The sequence below is a fragment of the Choristoneura fumiferana genome, chromosome 10 (genome assembly GCF_025370935.1).
Source record: "Choristoneura fumiferana chromosome 10, NRCan_CFum_1, whole genome shotgun sequence".
Classification (NCBI taxonomy): Eukaryota; Metazoa; Arthropoda; class Insecta; order Lepidoptera; family Tortricidae; genus Choristoneura; species Choristoneura fumiferana.
Genome location: NC_133481.1, coordinates 499,638 through 516,853, shown reverse-complemented (window position 1 = coordinate 516,853; position 17,216 = coordinate 499,638). Strand labels below are relative to the sequence as shown.

The 17,216-nt window shown below is 43.7% G+C and overlaps 4 protein-coding genes across 4 annotated transcripts in view; 2 read left to right on the top strand and 2 right to left on the bottom strand.

The window, feature by feature from the left end:
* Window positions 1-188: 188 nt before the first annotated feature.
* WDY (WD repeat-containing protein WDY) lies at window positions 189-9,340 on the bottom strand (the record flags this gene model as incomplete). Its single annotated transcript, XM_074093001.1, is given in 15 exon segments — window positions 189-400; window positions 1,342-1,468; window positions 1,471-1,510; window positions 2,149-2,277; window positions 2,508-2,702; window positions 2,928-3,016; window positions 3,327-3,463; window positions 3,906-4,158; window positions 4,754-4,987; window positions 5,263-5,442; window positions 6,234-6,410; window positions 6,885-7,042; window positions 7,535-7,646; window positions 8,319-8,510; window positions 9,016-9,340. Coding segments are annotated over 15 exon segments (2,496 nt in total), but the record flags the coding sequence as incomplete, so codon positions are not given.
* Window positions 9,341-9,538: 198 nt separating this feature from the next.
* mRpS21 (mitochondrial ribosomal protein S21) lies at window positions 9,539-10,339 on the top strand. The gene is made up of 2 exons (XM_074092968.1): window positions 9,539-9,800; window positions 9,973-10,339. Exons 1-2 carry the CDS (start codon window positions 9,627-9,629, stop codon window positions 10,087-10,089), a joined length of 291 nt encoding a protein of 96 aa, XP_073949069.1. The 5' UTR covers window positions 9,539-9,626; the 3' UTR covers window positions 10,090-10,339.
* LOC141431792 (out at first protein-like) lies at window positions 10,331-13,762 on the bottom strand. The gene is given in 7 exon segments (XM_074092969.1): window positions 10,331-10,661; window positions 11,070-11,206; window positions 11,782-11,882; window positions 12,141-12,234; window positions 12,517-12,649; window positions 13,178-13,291; window positions 13,495-13,762. Coding segments are annotated over 7 exon segments (930 nt in total). The 5' UTR covers window positions 13,693-13,762; the 3' UTR covers window positions 10,331-10,508.
* A 1,041-nt stretch (window positions 13,763-14,803) lies between these two features.
* LOC141431708 (E3 ubiquitin-protein ligase listerin-like) overlaps window positions 14,804-17,216 on the top strand; it is a 17,703-nt gene continuing 15,290 nt past the window's right edge. Inside the window, exon 1 of the mRNA XM_074092888.1 lies at window positions 14,804-14,955. Coding sequence (XP_073948989.1) covers window positions 14,804-14,955 — 152 coding nt within the window. The remainder of the gene's footprint in view (window positions 14,956-17,216) is intronic.

Below are 17,216 nucleotides of genomic sequence, written 5' to 3'. Positions count from 1 at the left end.
GCTACAACTCAGAATTTCATATCGATAAATTAAGTTTATACTTATGTATACCCATGGCAATGCAGCAGGATCGTATAGTTAGTTATCTATTGCTAAATGGTTGATAACACTCTATATGATCTCAATAATAATAGTTTCGAATACAAAGCTACTTATACACTTCGCAATAACTGTCCCTACTCGCCCACCTCCTTATTCCTGAGATAGTTGGTCATGAGCCAGGTCTTGATGTAGCCGACGGTGGTGGCGCAGAACAGGTAGTCGTTGTTGACGTCGGTGGCCAGCGCGGACACGTAGTCGCCGGCCGTGTGCACGCCCTGGAAGGAGCCCTTGAACCCGCCCGCCGAGTGGTCAGACCACGCCTGCACCTGCCCGTTCTCTAAGGACAGCATCAGCGATGCTGGAACACAAAACAATGTTACGAAAATAGAGCGTCTATGGATACATCTGATTTTCTTCTGTTCATTGCAAAGCCTATTGGGATTTATTTATACTTATTAAGATTATATATGAAGCCGTGATGGCCGAGTGGTTTGACCTATGGCCTTTCAAGCAGAGGATCGTGGGTTCAAACCCCGGCTCGCACCTCTGAGTTTTTCGAAATTCATGTGCGGAATCGCATTTCAATTTACCACGAGCTTTACGGTGAAGAAAACATCGTGAGGAAACCTGCACAAACCTGCGAAGCAATTCAATGGTGTGTGTGAAGTCCCAATCCGCACTGGGCCCGCGTGGGAACTACTGCCAAGCCCTCTCATTCTGAGGGGAGGCCTGTGCCCTGCAGTGGGACGTATATAGGCTGGGATGATGATGATGATTAAGATTATACCTACACCTTCAATATTTCCAAAACATAACAATAACTCGAAAAGTTACAGATAGGTATGGTGTTCTAAGAAAGTTTTCGTATTGCATTAACGATTGAAGTAGTCGCCTTAACCACCCCATACCCCGTCCTAGTTTATCCTGTGTGTAAGTGATATCAATATAAATGCCAGATAGTGTTGAGTGAGAACGTAATTGTCATATAAGGCATCAGGCGTTAGACTAATAGAGCGAAAGCAACGCATCTTAAATTGTCCTTCGGATGGTATGGACTCTTGAATGGAGGTGTAAATGTGACTGAGTCGACCGCTTTCAGAAGAAGCGATTTTGATTTACAAGTTCATTAGACAGGGCTTTGCATCCAGAGACTTAGTTTCGGTATGGGAGAGTAACTGTCTGAGGCTCCCCATGAGGCTGACATACTTACTTAGTCACATTAGGTGTACAAAAGCTTCGTTAAAATATAAGATTTTAAAAAATGGTCTTAGTCATCGGTGCTATTGTCAGCGGTCTTACCGACGTGCATGTCCTGCGGGCGCGTCTCCAGGAAGACCATGGCGTGCACGGCCAGCTGGCGCATGTGCGCGGCCATGGCCGGCAGCGCCACCGTGGACAACGCGCGCGCGCGCGCCTTGGCCACGCGCGGCCCGCGTCCGGCGCCGCGCGCCCGCCGCCCGCGCCCATGCTGGGCCACCAAACTTTGAAAGGCCTATTCAATAATCACAGGGAGCTGCAGCTAGGGAAAGGTCTGAGCTCGATTTATTTAACCCCGTTTTTTGCCACACCCACTGAACTGCTTGTGCCTTTATCTACACCCATATAGTAAATTCTCCATTATGCGTTCAAAAACGATAGATAATGACCATCAGCATTACGACATTGGATTCTATTATGAACACGGCAATATCGTAATGTTCATTACGAAACCGAAATCGATATCGTAATGAACATTAGGTACTGCACCGGAATGGTGGCGGGGCTTCATCTTCAGGCGCAGGAGCTCGTGGGGCAGACATTGCATGCAGGTCATTCTCAATATGATTCTTGAACGCATGATAGGAGCATTAAATATGGATGTAGATAAAGTAATGTATGCAACTGTACGTAATTAGGCCTTAAAACACCCGTCGTATTAAGGACCCTTATTGTATTACGTAACAGTTGCATAAACTACTATTAAAAATGCCGCAAGTTTAGCGTTGGTCAAAGCATGTGTGTGGAGGACGCCTTGTGTAGGCAAGCCTTCTGTAGTACCAACGATGAAACTGGTCACCTAATAAGTAATTAATTTACAACAGAGTCACAATATCGTGAAGTATGTACCTGGGGCGGTGCATGCCGGAGTTGCGGCGACGCGCGCCGCCGGCGCCCCCCGGGCTGGCGGCGCGGCCGGCGTCGCGCTTGTTGTAGTGCATCTTGATGCGCAGCATCGGCTCCGTGCACGAGAACCGTCTGCAACACACCGCCACAGGGTCAGAACCTTCACTAACATGTTGCGATATCCAGAGTACTTATAAAAGATTTTTAACTTGCACTTTGGCGTATCCGATCCAGATGGGACAAGACGCCGAGATGATAAAAATCTCAGAATCAAAGAACCTTATACGTGAAGAGCTGAGCAGTACCTCTAATCTCTTTCAAATAACGTGAAATATTAATCAGCTAAATTAGTGTAGTGTCACCTGTAGGGCTGGCCGGTCTCCAGCTTCCACAACAGCAGTTCGGAGTTGTAGGAGCTGGTGGCGAGCGAGAGCGGCATGCGCGCGGCGGCCGCCAGCACGTCGTCGCTGTGCCGCGTCTCCCACGCCTTACCCGTCGTGGCCGTGCCCGTGTCCTCAAATTCCGTGACGTGCTTGTTCCAGCCTACTGCCAGGATCCTAACCTCACAATATGAAGCTTTAGTTAAAATATTTGATGGTAGGTATACGAGACCAAATCAGTCGGTGTCAACAATAACTATACATTTTGAATCAGATCTTCAAATTTAGCTACAGCTATTTAGCTAAGTTGTTACCATAGAAACATACCACGTTCAGAAAGTCTTTCCAAGCTTAAAAGTGCCCTACCAAGACTACTTTTATCACCAAAGAAAGTCTACTCGCCTTCCTTCCACCCAAAAACAGTTGGTCACTTCGCACATATGCTCGATCGACAGGTTCCTCAAGCATAAACCCGTATTGAAGTTCCAAACCTGGAACATATAACATTAAATTGAAGCCAGATCAAATGTAATTTACCAGGAATTGTCAGTAGGTATGGTCTGGTCTTTGCACAGGTGTAGCTACTTAGGATTTTTTATCGAGGGGGCAGTTGTGCATCTTCTTAGCCGATTTAATTATCTTAATCTCCAGTATTGTCCTGATTTCTCTAGAGAAGCTTCTAAAAAGTTTCTAGGAGGGGTATTCATCATCCCAGCCTATATACGTCCTACTGCTGGACACAGGCCTCCTCTCAGAATGGGAGGGCTATTGCTGGACTGAACCAACAAACGTTGGTTGTACCTTGAGCGTGCCGTTCCTGGCACCTGTGAGGAGTAGCTGGAAGCCGGGGTCGAAGCAGGCGGACGTGATCTCCACCGGGATAAGTTCACCGTGCACCAGTCGCGTGTGCGCGTCGCGGACCATCGCGTTGCGTTTACCTTGAAAATTACATATATCAGGTTCAATAGAGCGGAGAACATGCGGCGTTCAAGATGAATATCACAAAGTAGAATCATCTACATTAATATCTGCCACAGTGGGGCGTGCAAAAACATCTGACACGTCCTACCGGCCCTAGAGATAGAGTCATATCAGATGTTTAGGCCCGCTTTGTTGTGTCAGATATTCGCACCTTTAAAATGAAACTGAAACAATTCGAAATACGATTCACAGTTCCAAAATAAACTTTAAATAAAACACAATCTGGTTGAATTTTTAAATGAGAAAATTTCGAATTATTACAGTTTAATTTTAAAGGTGCGATTGGTGCTGTGACTATAACTAAGCTGTCAGCGGATGCAATTCTTTTTCTGAAATTACCAATTTAATTTATTTGTCAACTTTTAAAATAAACCGTAAACTCCTCATAATAGTTAGAACCTGTGAGCGGATCCCAGTTGATGATGATGCTGTCCATGCCGCAAGTGATGACGACCTTGAAGAGCGGGTTGTAGAGCACCTTGGCGACGGCGCGCGAGTGCGTGAAGCCGTCCGTGTGGTTGGCGTTCAGCTGCTCGTCCAGCACCAGCACGGCCACCATCATGGCCGCCAGGATCAGCTCGCGCGTGGCCGGGTTGTACACCGCGGAGATCGGCGTGCGCTCGCCCACCACCGCCGGGATATCGATGTAAGTCTGCCAGGAGACACTACGGTTCCAACTTGGAGTTTCGAAGTTCGCATTGTATCGTCCCCCCGACTCTCCTATTAAATATTTTACCGTGAGTGGGACGGGCGCGGTACAAAGTACGAATTTCTGAATTTGGAGCATAAGAACGGTCATGTGGTGTATGCCTACCAGTGACAAATAAGCGATGCTCCGGCTCGCTTTCGCGTCGACAACATTAAATTAACCGAAAGTTGCTTAAGTACTAATGATAAAACGCATTTTCAATTCTTTTGCCTTCCAATTTATTGAATTTGATTTACTCAACAGAGAGTTTTGATTTACCTACAAGCTCGCGACTAGTCATTGGCGATGACACGTTTTCTTTGTTCAGTGTGTGTGCAGCCTGATACTGATACTTAATGCAGCAGGGCTACTACGAAACTCGAAACTCGAAGTTCGTGTCGTGCGGTCCCTCTCGCTCTTGTATGAAACATAAGTGTCAGAGGGACCGCACGACACGAATTTCGAGTTTTGTAGTAGCCCGGTAAGCGTCCCGGCAGCACAACGAACACATGCTCACTGCACCGTCTGTGAACTAAACTTAGCTGGCCAAAGCTCTCACCTGAACGCAAATCTGCCCCTGGACGTCCCAGACCTTGATGACGCGATCGCGCGAGAGCGAGTAGACGGTCTGTCCCCTGTTCTGCAGCACGATGGCGGTGACGCCGGCGTGGTGGCCGTGCAGCGTGAGCGAGGGTGCGGCGGGCACGAAGGGGCTCCACACGCGCACCGTGCAGTCCGGCCCGCCGGTCACCAGCACGTGCGCCTCCTCGTCGAACGCGAAGCACTGGATGCCCTGCACACCGCACCAACCACACGACACTCACAAACAATGGGAATCTACTTTTTTGCTAATGAGACGAAAGGCCGGATATGATAGGATGATAATGAAGAAATTAAACTGGAGGATGAAAATTGGGAAATAAGCATTTCCTACGAGAGTTTATTGCATATGGTGTATAGATAAGATATTTTTTTAACACCACAAATATTTATTGTATAGGAATCATTCAGACTGTTCGAGCGTATAATAACAGTCCGAATGATTCATTAGAATAGAACAGGACGAACCTTGTCGACCCTGAACATGTTGTTGGTCTTGGAGCCCTGCAGGTCACACATGAGCAGCGAGTCGGGGCAGGTGGCGCAGGACACGAGGCAGTGCAGCGGCGCGTAGAACGACACCTGTCGCACCCAGTCCGTGTGCGCGCGCGCCCGCTCGATCAGCCGCAGCTCCGGCAGCAGGTGGGGCTGCCAAAAAAACATCCTCAAATACTACTAATATTATAAACTGCTATTTTGTTTCCCGATCTTTCCATAGGATCTGTGTAAAAACGCAAAGTCTTAATCGCTAAGTCTAGACTTCGTGATGGCCTTCTCAGACTCATTATAATTCTATCAGCTTGAGAGTGACGCCGACGACACGATACCAATGTTACGAGTACAATTTTGAAAGTCGGGTTTGGCGATTGCGAGCCATTGGATTAATTTCAACGCACCCGCAGTCCTAATAATGCTGTAGGTGTCCATGGGCGGCGGTGATCACTTACCATTAGGTGACCCGCCCGCTCGTTTTCCAGCTGTTCGGTTGAAATTGATTTATTTTATACCTAATTATTGCATTGGTCAGAGTTAGCAACTCTTCAGAATCTAGAACATTTGAAAGGAGCGATACCCTATTCGGATCCGCTTGAGGATCCGACTCTTTTGAATCTTCAGATCCGGAGTTACTCATCTCTATTTTGCGGGTGTTTTAAGCACTGCAATGCGAAAAAAGACCATGTGATTTAATTTGTGGGGAGACTTCCATGGGGATTCCGTAAAATATAAAAGCTGTATGTTAACATAACCCGGTTCTTAGTCCAGTACCCAAGATTATTAGGTACCTTGGTGCAGCCACGATTCTAGCCGCACTTTACTTGCTTGGGTGGCAGCAAGTTTCCAAAGAGGACGCTGGCTGCGCCACCGATCGCATATTTTCGTGACCGGTTTGTTAGAGGCGATTTCGGGCGGCGGAGACGGAGGTGGAGGCTGCGGCTCACCCGTCGCTGCAGGTCCACGTGGCGCAGCGTGATGAGCGCGCGGCCGGCCTCGTTGCGGAAGGGCCCACGGTCCACCGGAGAGAACTGCAGCACGCGCACGTTGCCGCCCACGTCGCCCAGGATCAGGATGCAGTTCTCGTGGATGTCCTTGTGGAAGTGGTAGAACATCGTGCATATCTGCGACCCAAACAGATGGATTTATGCTGGTGCTGAACAACTCGGTTGTGATTGTGACATGCAAGGCTACCTACTTCTACCACAGAACAATATCACTTGCGAGGCCGTAAAGAGAACAAGTTTAAAATCAATCGAGCATGGCAATGTAGGTAGTATTAGAACGTGCACAGTTTTTCTTCTATGTGTAAACTGCAGGGCTACTAAGAAATTTGAAAATCGAAGTTTGTATTGTACCGTCCCGCCGACACTTATATTATTTAACAGGAGAGTGAGAGGGACGGTACGATACGAACTTCGATGTTCGATTTTCGTAGTAGCCCTGCTTACTTACCTCTACCTGTACTTACTTACCTACCTAGATACTAGGTTTTTAGCCGCGCCATGAACTAGAAAATTCGCTAACAGAACCACCGGTTGCTCAAAGTAAGAACTGTATGAATTCAAAGAGTTCAGGATTATCAGGTGACAACTCGCCATGTACTCCCAGCTGGTCAGCACGATCTTGAGCGTGAAGGTCTTGGCTGTGGTGTCGTAGAAGCGCAGGTCGCGCTCGGTGGAGCTGGTGACGACGATGTTGACGTCCGGCAGGCTCACCAGGTCCGTCACCCACGTCGTGCGCACCTTCAGCGTCGCTGCGACACGCCGCACACAACTTAACATGTGCCTCAACAACACACAAAAACACAATAGTAACTACGTCTGAGTTTGGACTTCACAATAATCCAACAAGCTGGGTTTTTGCTTCTTGGACAGAAAACTAACAGTTATTTTTACGAGAAGTTTAGTTTTCTTCCTATCTTTGACAGAAAAATAGTAGGTAAGTAGGTTCACTGCAAGAAGCGATTAACTACAGCATGCTCTACCACAACTATGGGTGGGTGCCAGCAGGTCACAGGACTGGAGGAATAGGTGAGGCGCCCTACAGCCTGTTCGTGCTGCAGCTATCAAGGAGAGGAGGCAGCGGGGTACTACGGCTGGAGTTGTAGCCGGCCCAGCAGCATTCATACAACAAGTCTAACGTCAGCGTCCAGTAGAGCCGGCCGTCACGTACCTTCGCGTCCTGCAGCAGGTTGGTGCTACAGCCAGCCTTGTCTCTACAAGGATGAATGACGGCTGGTACTAACGGCTAGAGGAGTAGGCGGTGCGCAAAAGCGTCATATCCAGCGTCCACCAGTTGAGCTGGCCGTCGCGACTGGCCGTCACGTACGCGCCCTGCAGCGGGTTGGTGCTGCGGTCCTGCCAGCGCCACATGCAGAGTATTTTAGACTATCGCGGTCATTATAATTTTATGATGTAAACTCGGGTTTTCAGTCGTCTCGTGATCATGGCGCATGCAACTGTGCCAAAATATCGAGCATCTCTAAAATCAAGGTAGGTACGCGGAACAAAACCCGAATTTAAATAATAAAAATATGCAGAGTAGGTATGTAGTTATGTATTGTATCTTCAGTAATCTTCACCGTCTATTTAAGTATAGGTACTCAAAGTCAAAGTCAAAATATCTTTATTCAATTTAGGCTAAAACAAGCACTTATGAATGTCAAAAAAAAACTACCACCGGTTTGGAAAAACCTCTGTTGAGAAGAATCCGGTAAGAAACTCAACGAGGTATATATTTTTAAACAGATTTACAAATAATTGATGATGCAGGAAATAAAATATTCTCAACAGTTTTGCTAAATGCAGCTGCATGTTAAAATGCTTTGAAGGAAAGCTTAATTATTATTCTCATGACGTATACTTACAGCTGAAACGAATCTTATACGAGTATTTCTGCGAAAATTAAAAAAATGCTTTTTTTGCAGAACTTTCACTCAATTAGATTTCGTGTTATAAAAATGGAAAAATACTAAATAATATTAATTACTATTTGACAAGACTGCTCTGAAGGATAATAGGGAAAGACACCTTAGCAACATCGGGACAGAAGCATATCTTGGAGATGGGGTGGCGGTGCTGCGAGCGCATGACTGTGGGGCGGCCCATGATGGGCGCCTGCAGCGAGGCGCGCTGGTTCTCGGGGTCGTTGCCGAAGTAGCCCAGCAGCAGGTGCGACACCAGCTCGTCCCACTCGATTTCGCCGTTGCGGTTTGTGTTTATCTAACAAGTAAAATTACTGCATAAACTTGACGATAACGCGATACTTAGTTGTTTCACCATCCATTGATTAGTGTTAACTGTCGGTTAGGTGTGATGCCGTCTCTATTTGTTTTGTTCGAATAGACGGAGACGGCATCACATTTAACCGTCGGTTAACGCTAATCAATGGATGGTGAAACAGCCCCTTACACTCACAATATTATGTAAGTATGAATGATAAATGATAATGAATGCGTCACTTTGCATAAAGCTAGGCTACATTTACGTACATCCGTGGTTTAATCCAATATTATAGATACGAAAGTGTATGTTTGTATGTTTGTCCGTCTTTTCACGTCGAAATGGAGCGACGGATCTACGTGGTTTTTGGCATAAATGCACAGTTCCCGAGGGAACATCGCGCGATAACCGAATTCCACGCGGGCAAAAGCAAGTATTGATCATAATTTGTTTTTCTTTGTTATGGTCTCTACAGAAATGACCTAGGCTAAAAACATAAAGGTACCTTCATGAATAATATTTTAAACTCCTCATCATCGTACTCAACGTTCAGCAAGTTCCTGAGCAGGTCCCTGAAGTCGTTGGGCATTAGTTTGTTGAGGTAGGCAGCCTGGAAGGCTTCCTTGATCTTTATCATATCGGCCATAGAGCAACGCTCATGCAGCGGCGCGTTGCGCCAGCGCGTGCGCATGGTCGCCGCCGCCGTGCTCACGTCTGACTTTGACGACAGCGACATTAGCGATCTTATTTCGCTTTCATTTGCCATTATGAAGAATTATCAAAAATAAGTTAACGAAATAACGAGTGATTTGATTTTATTATGACAGACAAAGCTTTGTCAGTGTCAAATTTGGCGTTAGTGATTCATTGTTATTCATAGTTCGCGCTTGGGTTCGCGCGTAATGCTAGAAAAGGAAACGGAAATTTCGCAAAGGCGTTTTTCATTTCATTAACTTTCACAAACGCAAACATGTACCTGATTGTCAATATTTCAAAAACGACTCTCTTTCTTAGCTGTCACTGTCCACTTCAATCAAAGTCTTCAAACTTCAATTCGATAACATAACCTAAAAACTTTATTTACTTCGAGTAAATAGGCAAAATTAAAGCTATAAAATGTTTTTAACACTAAAATTATTAAGTAACAGACATCCTTCGTTCATTGCCCGCACAGTATTCGTGAAGAACAATAATGTGGACGACGCCTGTCGGCTGGTGAACCGCATCTTAGGGAAGGAGGGCATTCTGGAGCAGTACAGGCTCACCAGATATTATGAGAAACCTTTTCAGGTAATATTCCATACAATCTTATTATAGCCAAGCAATATATGTATATTGATAACCAAGAACACGTTGTATTGTAATTTAATTATGATAGAAATGCCAAGTGGGGCAGTTCCATAGACGTTAGAATTAGAGAAGTTAACTATGTCTTAACTAATAAAATCGTTTCTAATTACAGACAAGGCGGCGTATCAACCACGAAAAGTGTAAAGCGATATACAATGAAGATATGGAACGTAAAATTCAATTTGTGCTTCGGAAGAACAGACATGAGCCCTTCCCTGGATGTAACTGAATCCACAGTGTTACCATTCTCAATGAATAAGCGATTGCATGCATTTTGTGTACAGACTTATGTTTTAAGTCTATTAACAATCATTGATACATTATAGTAAAGGTGCTCACTTAAATCTGATAACTTCCTTGCACATTCTAGATCTAGTTTAAAAATGAAAAATATGTGGCCACCCTGTAAATGTTGTTAAAACTCCTCAGACTTTAGGTTAATTTAGTTAGATGTAAATAAAACTCGTAAAGAAAAAACAGTTTGTTTTTACTTATCACAAAGAAATACTGACTCATAGCAAAATATTTACAGGTATTGTCATGTTACAAAACACATGGGCTAATAAAAATAGAGCCAACAGCAGCAGTACAAGTGACTAGAGAGTATATTTGGTGGTCGCGGCCAGGCTGGGCCAGGCGGGCGTGGGGTCACGTGAAGTTGTAGCAGCCGTCGCGCCGCCGCACGTAGAAGTGGTAGCGGTAGCAGCGGTGGCAGGTCTTGATGCCGCAGCGGTAGCTCAGCCCGCCCTGCGGCTTGCCCTTGCAATACTTCAGCCCGCACGGGTACCAGTTCACACACACCTGAAAACAGGATGTTTGACATTATTTTCTATAGACTTCAAGTATTTTTAATGATGAAGTAGCAATGGGCAGGCCACATCACTCGAAGAACAGATAACTGTTGGGGGAGAAAAGTTCTTGAGTTGCAACCACAAACTGGAAGAAGCATTGGCAGGCCTCCCACCAGATGGATTGACGACATCATGAGAGTTGTGGGAAACCGGTGGATGTAAGTGGCAAGATGTTGTTCATTATGGCGTTCTAAGTCTAAGGTCGAGGCCTTTGTTCAGCAGTGAATGTCTTCCGGCTGATGATGATGATGATGTGTTTAATTCTGGACATATTTAGTCAACTACCAATTGAACAACAAATGAAAATCATAACTTGGGCCTGAATAAAATACACATGAGAGTGTATGTGATTGGGTACCTCCATATGGCAGATGCAGTCTTTCAAGCGGTCGGTCTCTGCGACGCAGGGCGCCGGCGCCGCGCCGTCCGCCGCGTCCGCCAGCGCGCGCGCTGGGAACGCCGTCACCGCCGACCCGTACGACGACTGGTCCAGTCCTGCACAAATACAGCCAATGCTGTTCAATGCACACAACACAATTTTTCTTAAATGGCCTAAAAAATGATCAGAATTCATAACAGCCATTTAAATAATTATCTTTAAATTACTGTCTCTGAACAAGTATATAAGTGTTTTGGTTAGGGTATCCTATTATTAGTACTTGATTTATTTTTCGGCAATAATAAAAAAATTGTCTCTCTTGTGACTATGGATTATTCTTTTACACTACAAATGCTAGATAGATTTGTATAAAATTTGGTATGTAGATAGCTAGCTGGATCCTTGGAATAATAAAATAAACGCAAATAAAGGGCCTACATTTATATAACAGTTACATTCGAGTGTGTTATATAATATATAACTTGTATAGTAAATCGCGCATGTTGCGTAGTGTAGGAACACTATGGTGAAGCCAACAGCAGCCGCGCGGCTCCTAGTTAAGAGTAGCACATTCAGTGCCAAGAACCCGCTAGGGGAGTTCTCTGTTCGTAGGCAGTTTTCGCTACAAAGCGGAAAAACGCTGCTACGCGCTACGAGCGTAGCGCCGTAGCGCATAGTGGCGGGTACGCACCGGGTCTGGGCGCCCAGCGCGCCAGGTCGGCGGCGCGCAAGTAGACCTTATCTCGCGCGGCGCTGCAGTGTGGCGCCGCGGGCGGCGATCAGCCCGCGCGGCTCTGTAAAGGACGTAGTAGTGGCGGTGTACGCATCCGGGTCTGGGCGCCAGCGCGCCAGGTCGGCGCGCGCAAGTTGACCTTATCTCGCGCGTCGCTGCAGTGGCGCGCGGCGCGGCGATAGCAGCCGGCGGCTCCTAGTAAAAGAGTAATAGTGGCGGTACGCACCGGGTCTAGGGCGCCCAGCGCGCCAGGTCGCGGCGCGCAAGTAGACCTTGTTCACGCGATCGCTGCAGTGTCGCGCCGCTTGCGCGCCGACAGCAGCCGGGCGGCGCGCGCGCCCCACGCCGTCGCCGTGGTCTGCCGCCAGCCGCGCCCTCCTTCCGCTACGCGCACCGTGCCCGGCGTTTTTTCTGGATTTAATTGAACATTGTAAATCACTCATGACAGAAATGCGAAATTTATTAACCAGTGGGAGGGGCTCTGAAGCATTGACCACTGTATTTCACGGCACAAAAGTTTACTGATAATAATAAATCAATTAAAAATCCCAATCAACACCACATGCAGTGTGTGGTCACAGCATTGGGTTTGGCCCCATGGATATTAACCTTAGATATTTGTAACACATGGGTAAATAAAGAAGGTTAAAACACTTCAATAGTAATACTCCAATTTTGGAAATTTCATTACCTGTCTTAGCTTGGCCATAGCATCAGGTGCTATGAAGTCGGCCTGTGCAGCATGTGTGAGGAAGCATAATGTCTGGGGACCTGTCTGCCCAAGTTCCTCTTCAGCTGGTATTACCACTTTCATCGCTTCCACCTCCTAGAAAATCATCATAGTGTGAAATATGAACACAACACAAATTATAAAAGCAGTGTTTCTAATAAAAAACAGTCTTTATACTATAAATGTATTTGTTTCTGTTTAAACCTTACTCTCTTATTATGAAAGAACTAGGGTGTGTTTCATGATAAAATTTATTTTTCAGATCAGAAAAATAATAATTTAAATCTAATGTAACAAATTTCTATCTAAGTAACCCAGGTAAAAGATTTCTAAAATATTTCCAGTTGCAGCTTGAGAAAAAATATGTAAAAAACATCACTAGGACAAACAAAATAATTCTATCACCTTTGGTAAACAAGAGATATTGCTGAAATTCCGAGTCACCTTTAGAACAGAGCAGACAAAACATACAACTAATTAGGAATGGTAGATAAAAACTAGGTATCTCTTGAAAAAAATTAGCAGCTAATTTATACTATATATGTTGTAATGGAATTTAGGGGATGCTTGTTGGTGGCAGTTGGCAGTCATGTTAGTAGGTGTGATAGCTGTAGGGTAGCTGACATTGGCAAAGTCCACGAGCTGCGAGATGAAGACGCCGTCCAGCCGTAGGAACTCCAGCGTCACCGTGTCCTCAGTCACGTTCGCTGTTATGCTCTCCTGCATAACGTCGCCGCCCTGCAACAACACATTTAATTAACGAATTCTATTCGAATGTCGAATGAGTGTTAACTGATTACTGTTTATACCAGTTGACACAGGTAACCGGATACAACAAATCGAAAAATAATTATAAAAGTTGTAAAATGACTTGGATTATTAGATACTAAAAGAGGAAATTATTCAGAACCTCATTGGTACTTAGATAAAACACTAATAACCTGATTTTTCACATTGATTAGCAGTTGCAAATTTGTGGGAGGAAAGAGAAAATAGAGTACAAAAAGTAAAGTAAACAGCCTCATTTTCTTATTTACTATAATACAAAGTTTTTTTCTTGACTTGACAGTAATGACAATAATTTGACATTTCATCGCAGGGTAGTGTAGTGTTATGTATTTACAAAGGTTGTCATTCATATGAAAAGTTAAAGGTAATTTTAAAATTATAATAAAATCTTCACCGCTAAAAAACTTTAAAATGAGCTAATACAACTATTATTACTATTCATGTTACACAATTCAATGTATTTTTATTTGCGTAGCACTAAATCAAATCATTATTTTTGTTTGCCTAGATTGATAGCTAGATTCTTAAGCTTCTCTTCTTCTTCTGCGATCCGTTGTACGGAAAATATAGTCAGATATATTCAGTAAAAATAAAAAATAGATAGAACCAAAATCAAGAGCTAGTTTTAATTTATAGTTTTATAGTTATTCAAATTTTTAAATCATTTGTTTTCATCAGTTCAATGATTCTTAACATTGTACAATGTAAAAATTGAGTGGAATTACACGCTAATTTTGTTTTGTTCTCTCAATTGCTTTGTTCAGCGATTCATGTCAATTCGTGAGTTTTCTTTCAGATATTTTGATAAATTGTCCAGTTAACATTCGTATTGTGCAAGTGCGTGCAACTAGAAATAGTGTTTTAGGTCTAGGTTCTAGCTTGCGCCATTTTTCTATGACATGATAATTTTATTTTTGAGGTCATTACGTTACGACACGATTGCGCCCGATGCGCGTCCGAACGCTCGAACTAGACACGAACGTCGTTCGAAACGGAGAGAAGGGCGATGTTGTACTCAGCGAAGAAAGACAGCTGTCGCTTCATTTTCAGCTGATTTTTGTGTACGCTGCGAACTCCACTAGCGATCCACCAGGTTCATAACGGAAGCGAGTTCCGGAATCGGTAATCCAGTTCTACGACGCAGACAAAGCGTATTCATCGAAGGGAACAATCGAGAAGCGTAGTTTGTCGTGACGAACAAAGGGAGATGGTCCATTGAGCGCGGGTGGTGCATAGCGGTCTGTCGTGACGTCAGAGTGTCGAAGTCGCCGTCGCGGCGTCGGGCGGTCGGCAGCGCCAGCGGAGGCCGATGCGGCGCGCGCGACAGTGAGCTCGGCGCTCGGGGCAGCGCGGCGCGGACGCTCCGCCAGCCTGGCCTCCACTGACTCGGGCGACGAGGGCGCCGGGCATCGGCCGCCGCGCAAGCGGTCCCGCAGGCTGTCGCCTCCAGCGCCCGCCGCCATGGCGCAGCCTTGCGCCAACGGCTCCGCGTCGCACCTCAACGGCGACGCGGACCGCAACGGCGCCCTGCCCGCGCCTGCCCAAAGGATGTCTCAGACCGACCAGGAAATAGTGCGTCTCATAGGACAGCATCTGCTCTCTATTGGTCTTGAGTGAGTACCAGTTTTACTATCAAATATTTCATAGCCCTTGGGGGCTTTTTAGACCCCTTTTAATGCAAATCAGTATTCCAACAAGAATAGGTCTAACATACTTTTACTTGTCTTAAAACTGCCATTTGATGTGAATCAGCAAAGGTCATTCACCTTTTTATTTCAAAATGGTTAAAAACATAATAAAAATATGTATCATTGAATTCTATCAACTTGCAGTTGTGGGTAAATTGTAATGATTTTAGCAAACATGCCAGAATGAGCCATGTCAGCATAATCCTTTGTTGTGCCAGATCCTGCTACAGATACCAATGTCAACATAGCATCAATTTCCTTATACTTCAAATCTAGTTGTATGAAATAATTTGAATTAATATGCACTGCTTAACTTTGTACCATTATCATGCTTGTTTTTCCTGCATGATCCCCTTTTTTGAGTAACTGCCAAAACTGAATGCTACACTTTTAGCAACAAATCAACATTGTAGTTTATGCAAGTCATGCAGGCATAATAATTTATCTAGTAATGGTAATAGTTGATAATAATGAAACCTATGAACCTATCTATTCATACTTTTAAGGATCTTCATCACAGCATTTAATGCAATAAAGAGTTTGAATTTTATTATTCTAAGCATAATAATTTATGCATATGATTGATAATGAAGATGCCACTTTCTTGGTAACTGTCAATTTTGAAGAGTGAATTTTAAATTCCTCTTTTACCTGTTGGTACTCTTTATTGGAGCAGCCAAAAGCAGGAGAGTCTCAATTCCCAATTAGTATTTTGATAACCTATTCAATTTATCCTAATTTTTAATTAATAAGACCAAAATTTTCAGCATACCTGCTCCTTAAATGCTTATTTTGAACTAGTTTGTGGCAACAATTGTTTTGTTGAAATTAAAATCTGGATTGAATCATGATGATGACAAAGAATTGATTGAAGCAGAGTAGAAATAATAAATATTTCCATAAAACAGAATTACCAACCAATCATATCCATCATGATTTATGACCAACCAACTGTCTTGATTTGATCTTGCTTTTTTTGTCATACCCTACCTGAGTGCTAAGTGATTTCTAATTTGTGAACTGAAAAAATGAGTTGGTATTATTCTGAGTTATTTATTGTGAAATTGATGAATTGTATAGTTAACCTCGTGTGGCCCAATGTGCAATAGAATGTACACAATAAGTTCAAGGGAACTATGAATCTATGACAATGTAATAATGTAAAAATTCTTTAGTTTACACCATGGCAGTTTGACGGAATTACATTCTAATTGCTTTGTCAATATTTATATGGTGGGCTTCAGGAGGCTAAGAATTTCTAGGCCATTTATTCCGTATTTTTGCTTTAGGCTTGGTTTATTTATTACCTATCTGGGTATACGTTATTTTAGCATGGATACTACTTAAAACTGCTAAACATACCTATTGAAAATTTTTATAAATGTCAAATTAAACAAAGTTACCAAATGAAATATTACTACAAATACAATTTTGCTCACTCTGTGAATTTGATTGGTTGTAAGTGTATACTTCATTTTGTTCAGTTGTACATGCTGAAATGTGAGAATAAACTAATGCAAAACAATTTGAAATTTGAAATATTAGATGCAATAAGGCAGTATTTAGTATAATTTGAAACTATGTTAAGTAATGTGACTGATGATGATGATGTGTGATGATTATCTTTTTTGATCATTAAAACTTTGTTAAATATTATATATTTTCAAGTCTGTGGCTTATAATTGTAAACACACTAAACTCTTTGCCCAATGGCAACAGGTTCCTAAAGCAATAAAATTGATTAAGAATATTTTTGAAAAATATTGCTTAAATAACAAATGAAGTTAAATCAAATAGGTGGCTGTGGTGGGCTTTGTGACTTTTGATCTTTTTTACCAACATCACAGACAGGCACAAGAGTGACAAGTGATGAGGTCTGTTAGCTGATATATCAATCCAATTCTTGTAAAATATGGCTTCAGCAATTAAAAAATAAATAATTAGACATAGTTTGGTGTAAGACCAAGGGTGAAGCCAGATGACGCTCGTCTGCCCCTGTTCCACCTATCCCTGTAGCTATATCCCCCCTGATAAAGATACGTGGAATATTTTTTCTTTCTTCACTACCAGTAGGGATAGATGGAAATAATGTGTCCACTTATCCCTTCCAGCCCCGTAGGGACATGTGGATTTTTTTCCAACCATCCATAGTAGATGGCTGTCAAGTCAAGTTAAATATCTTTATT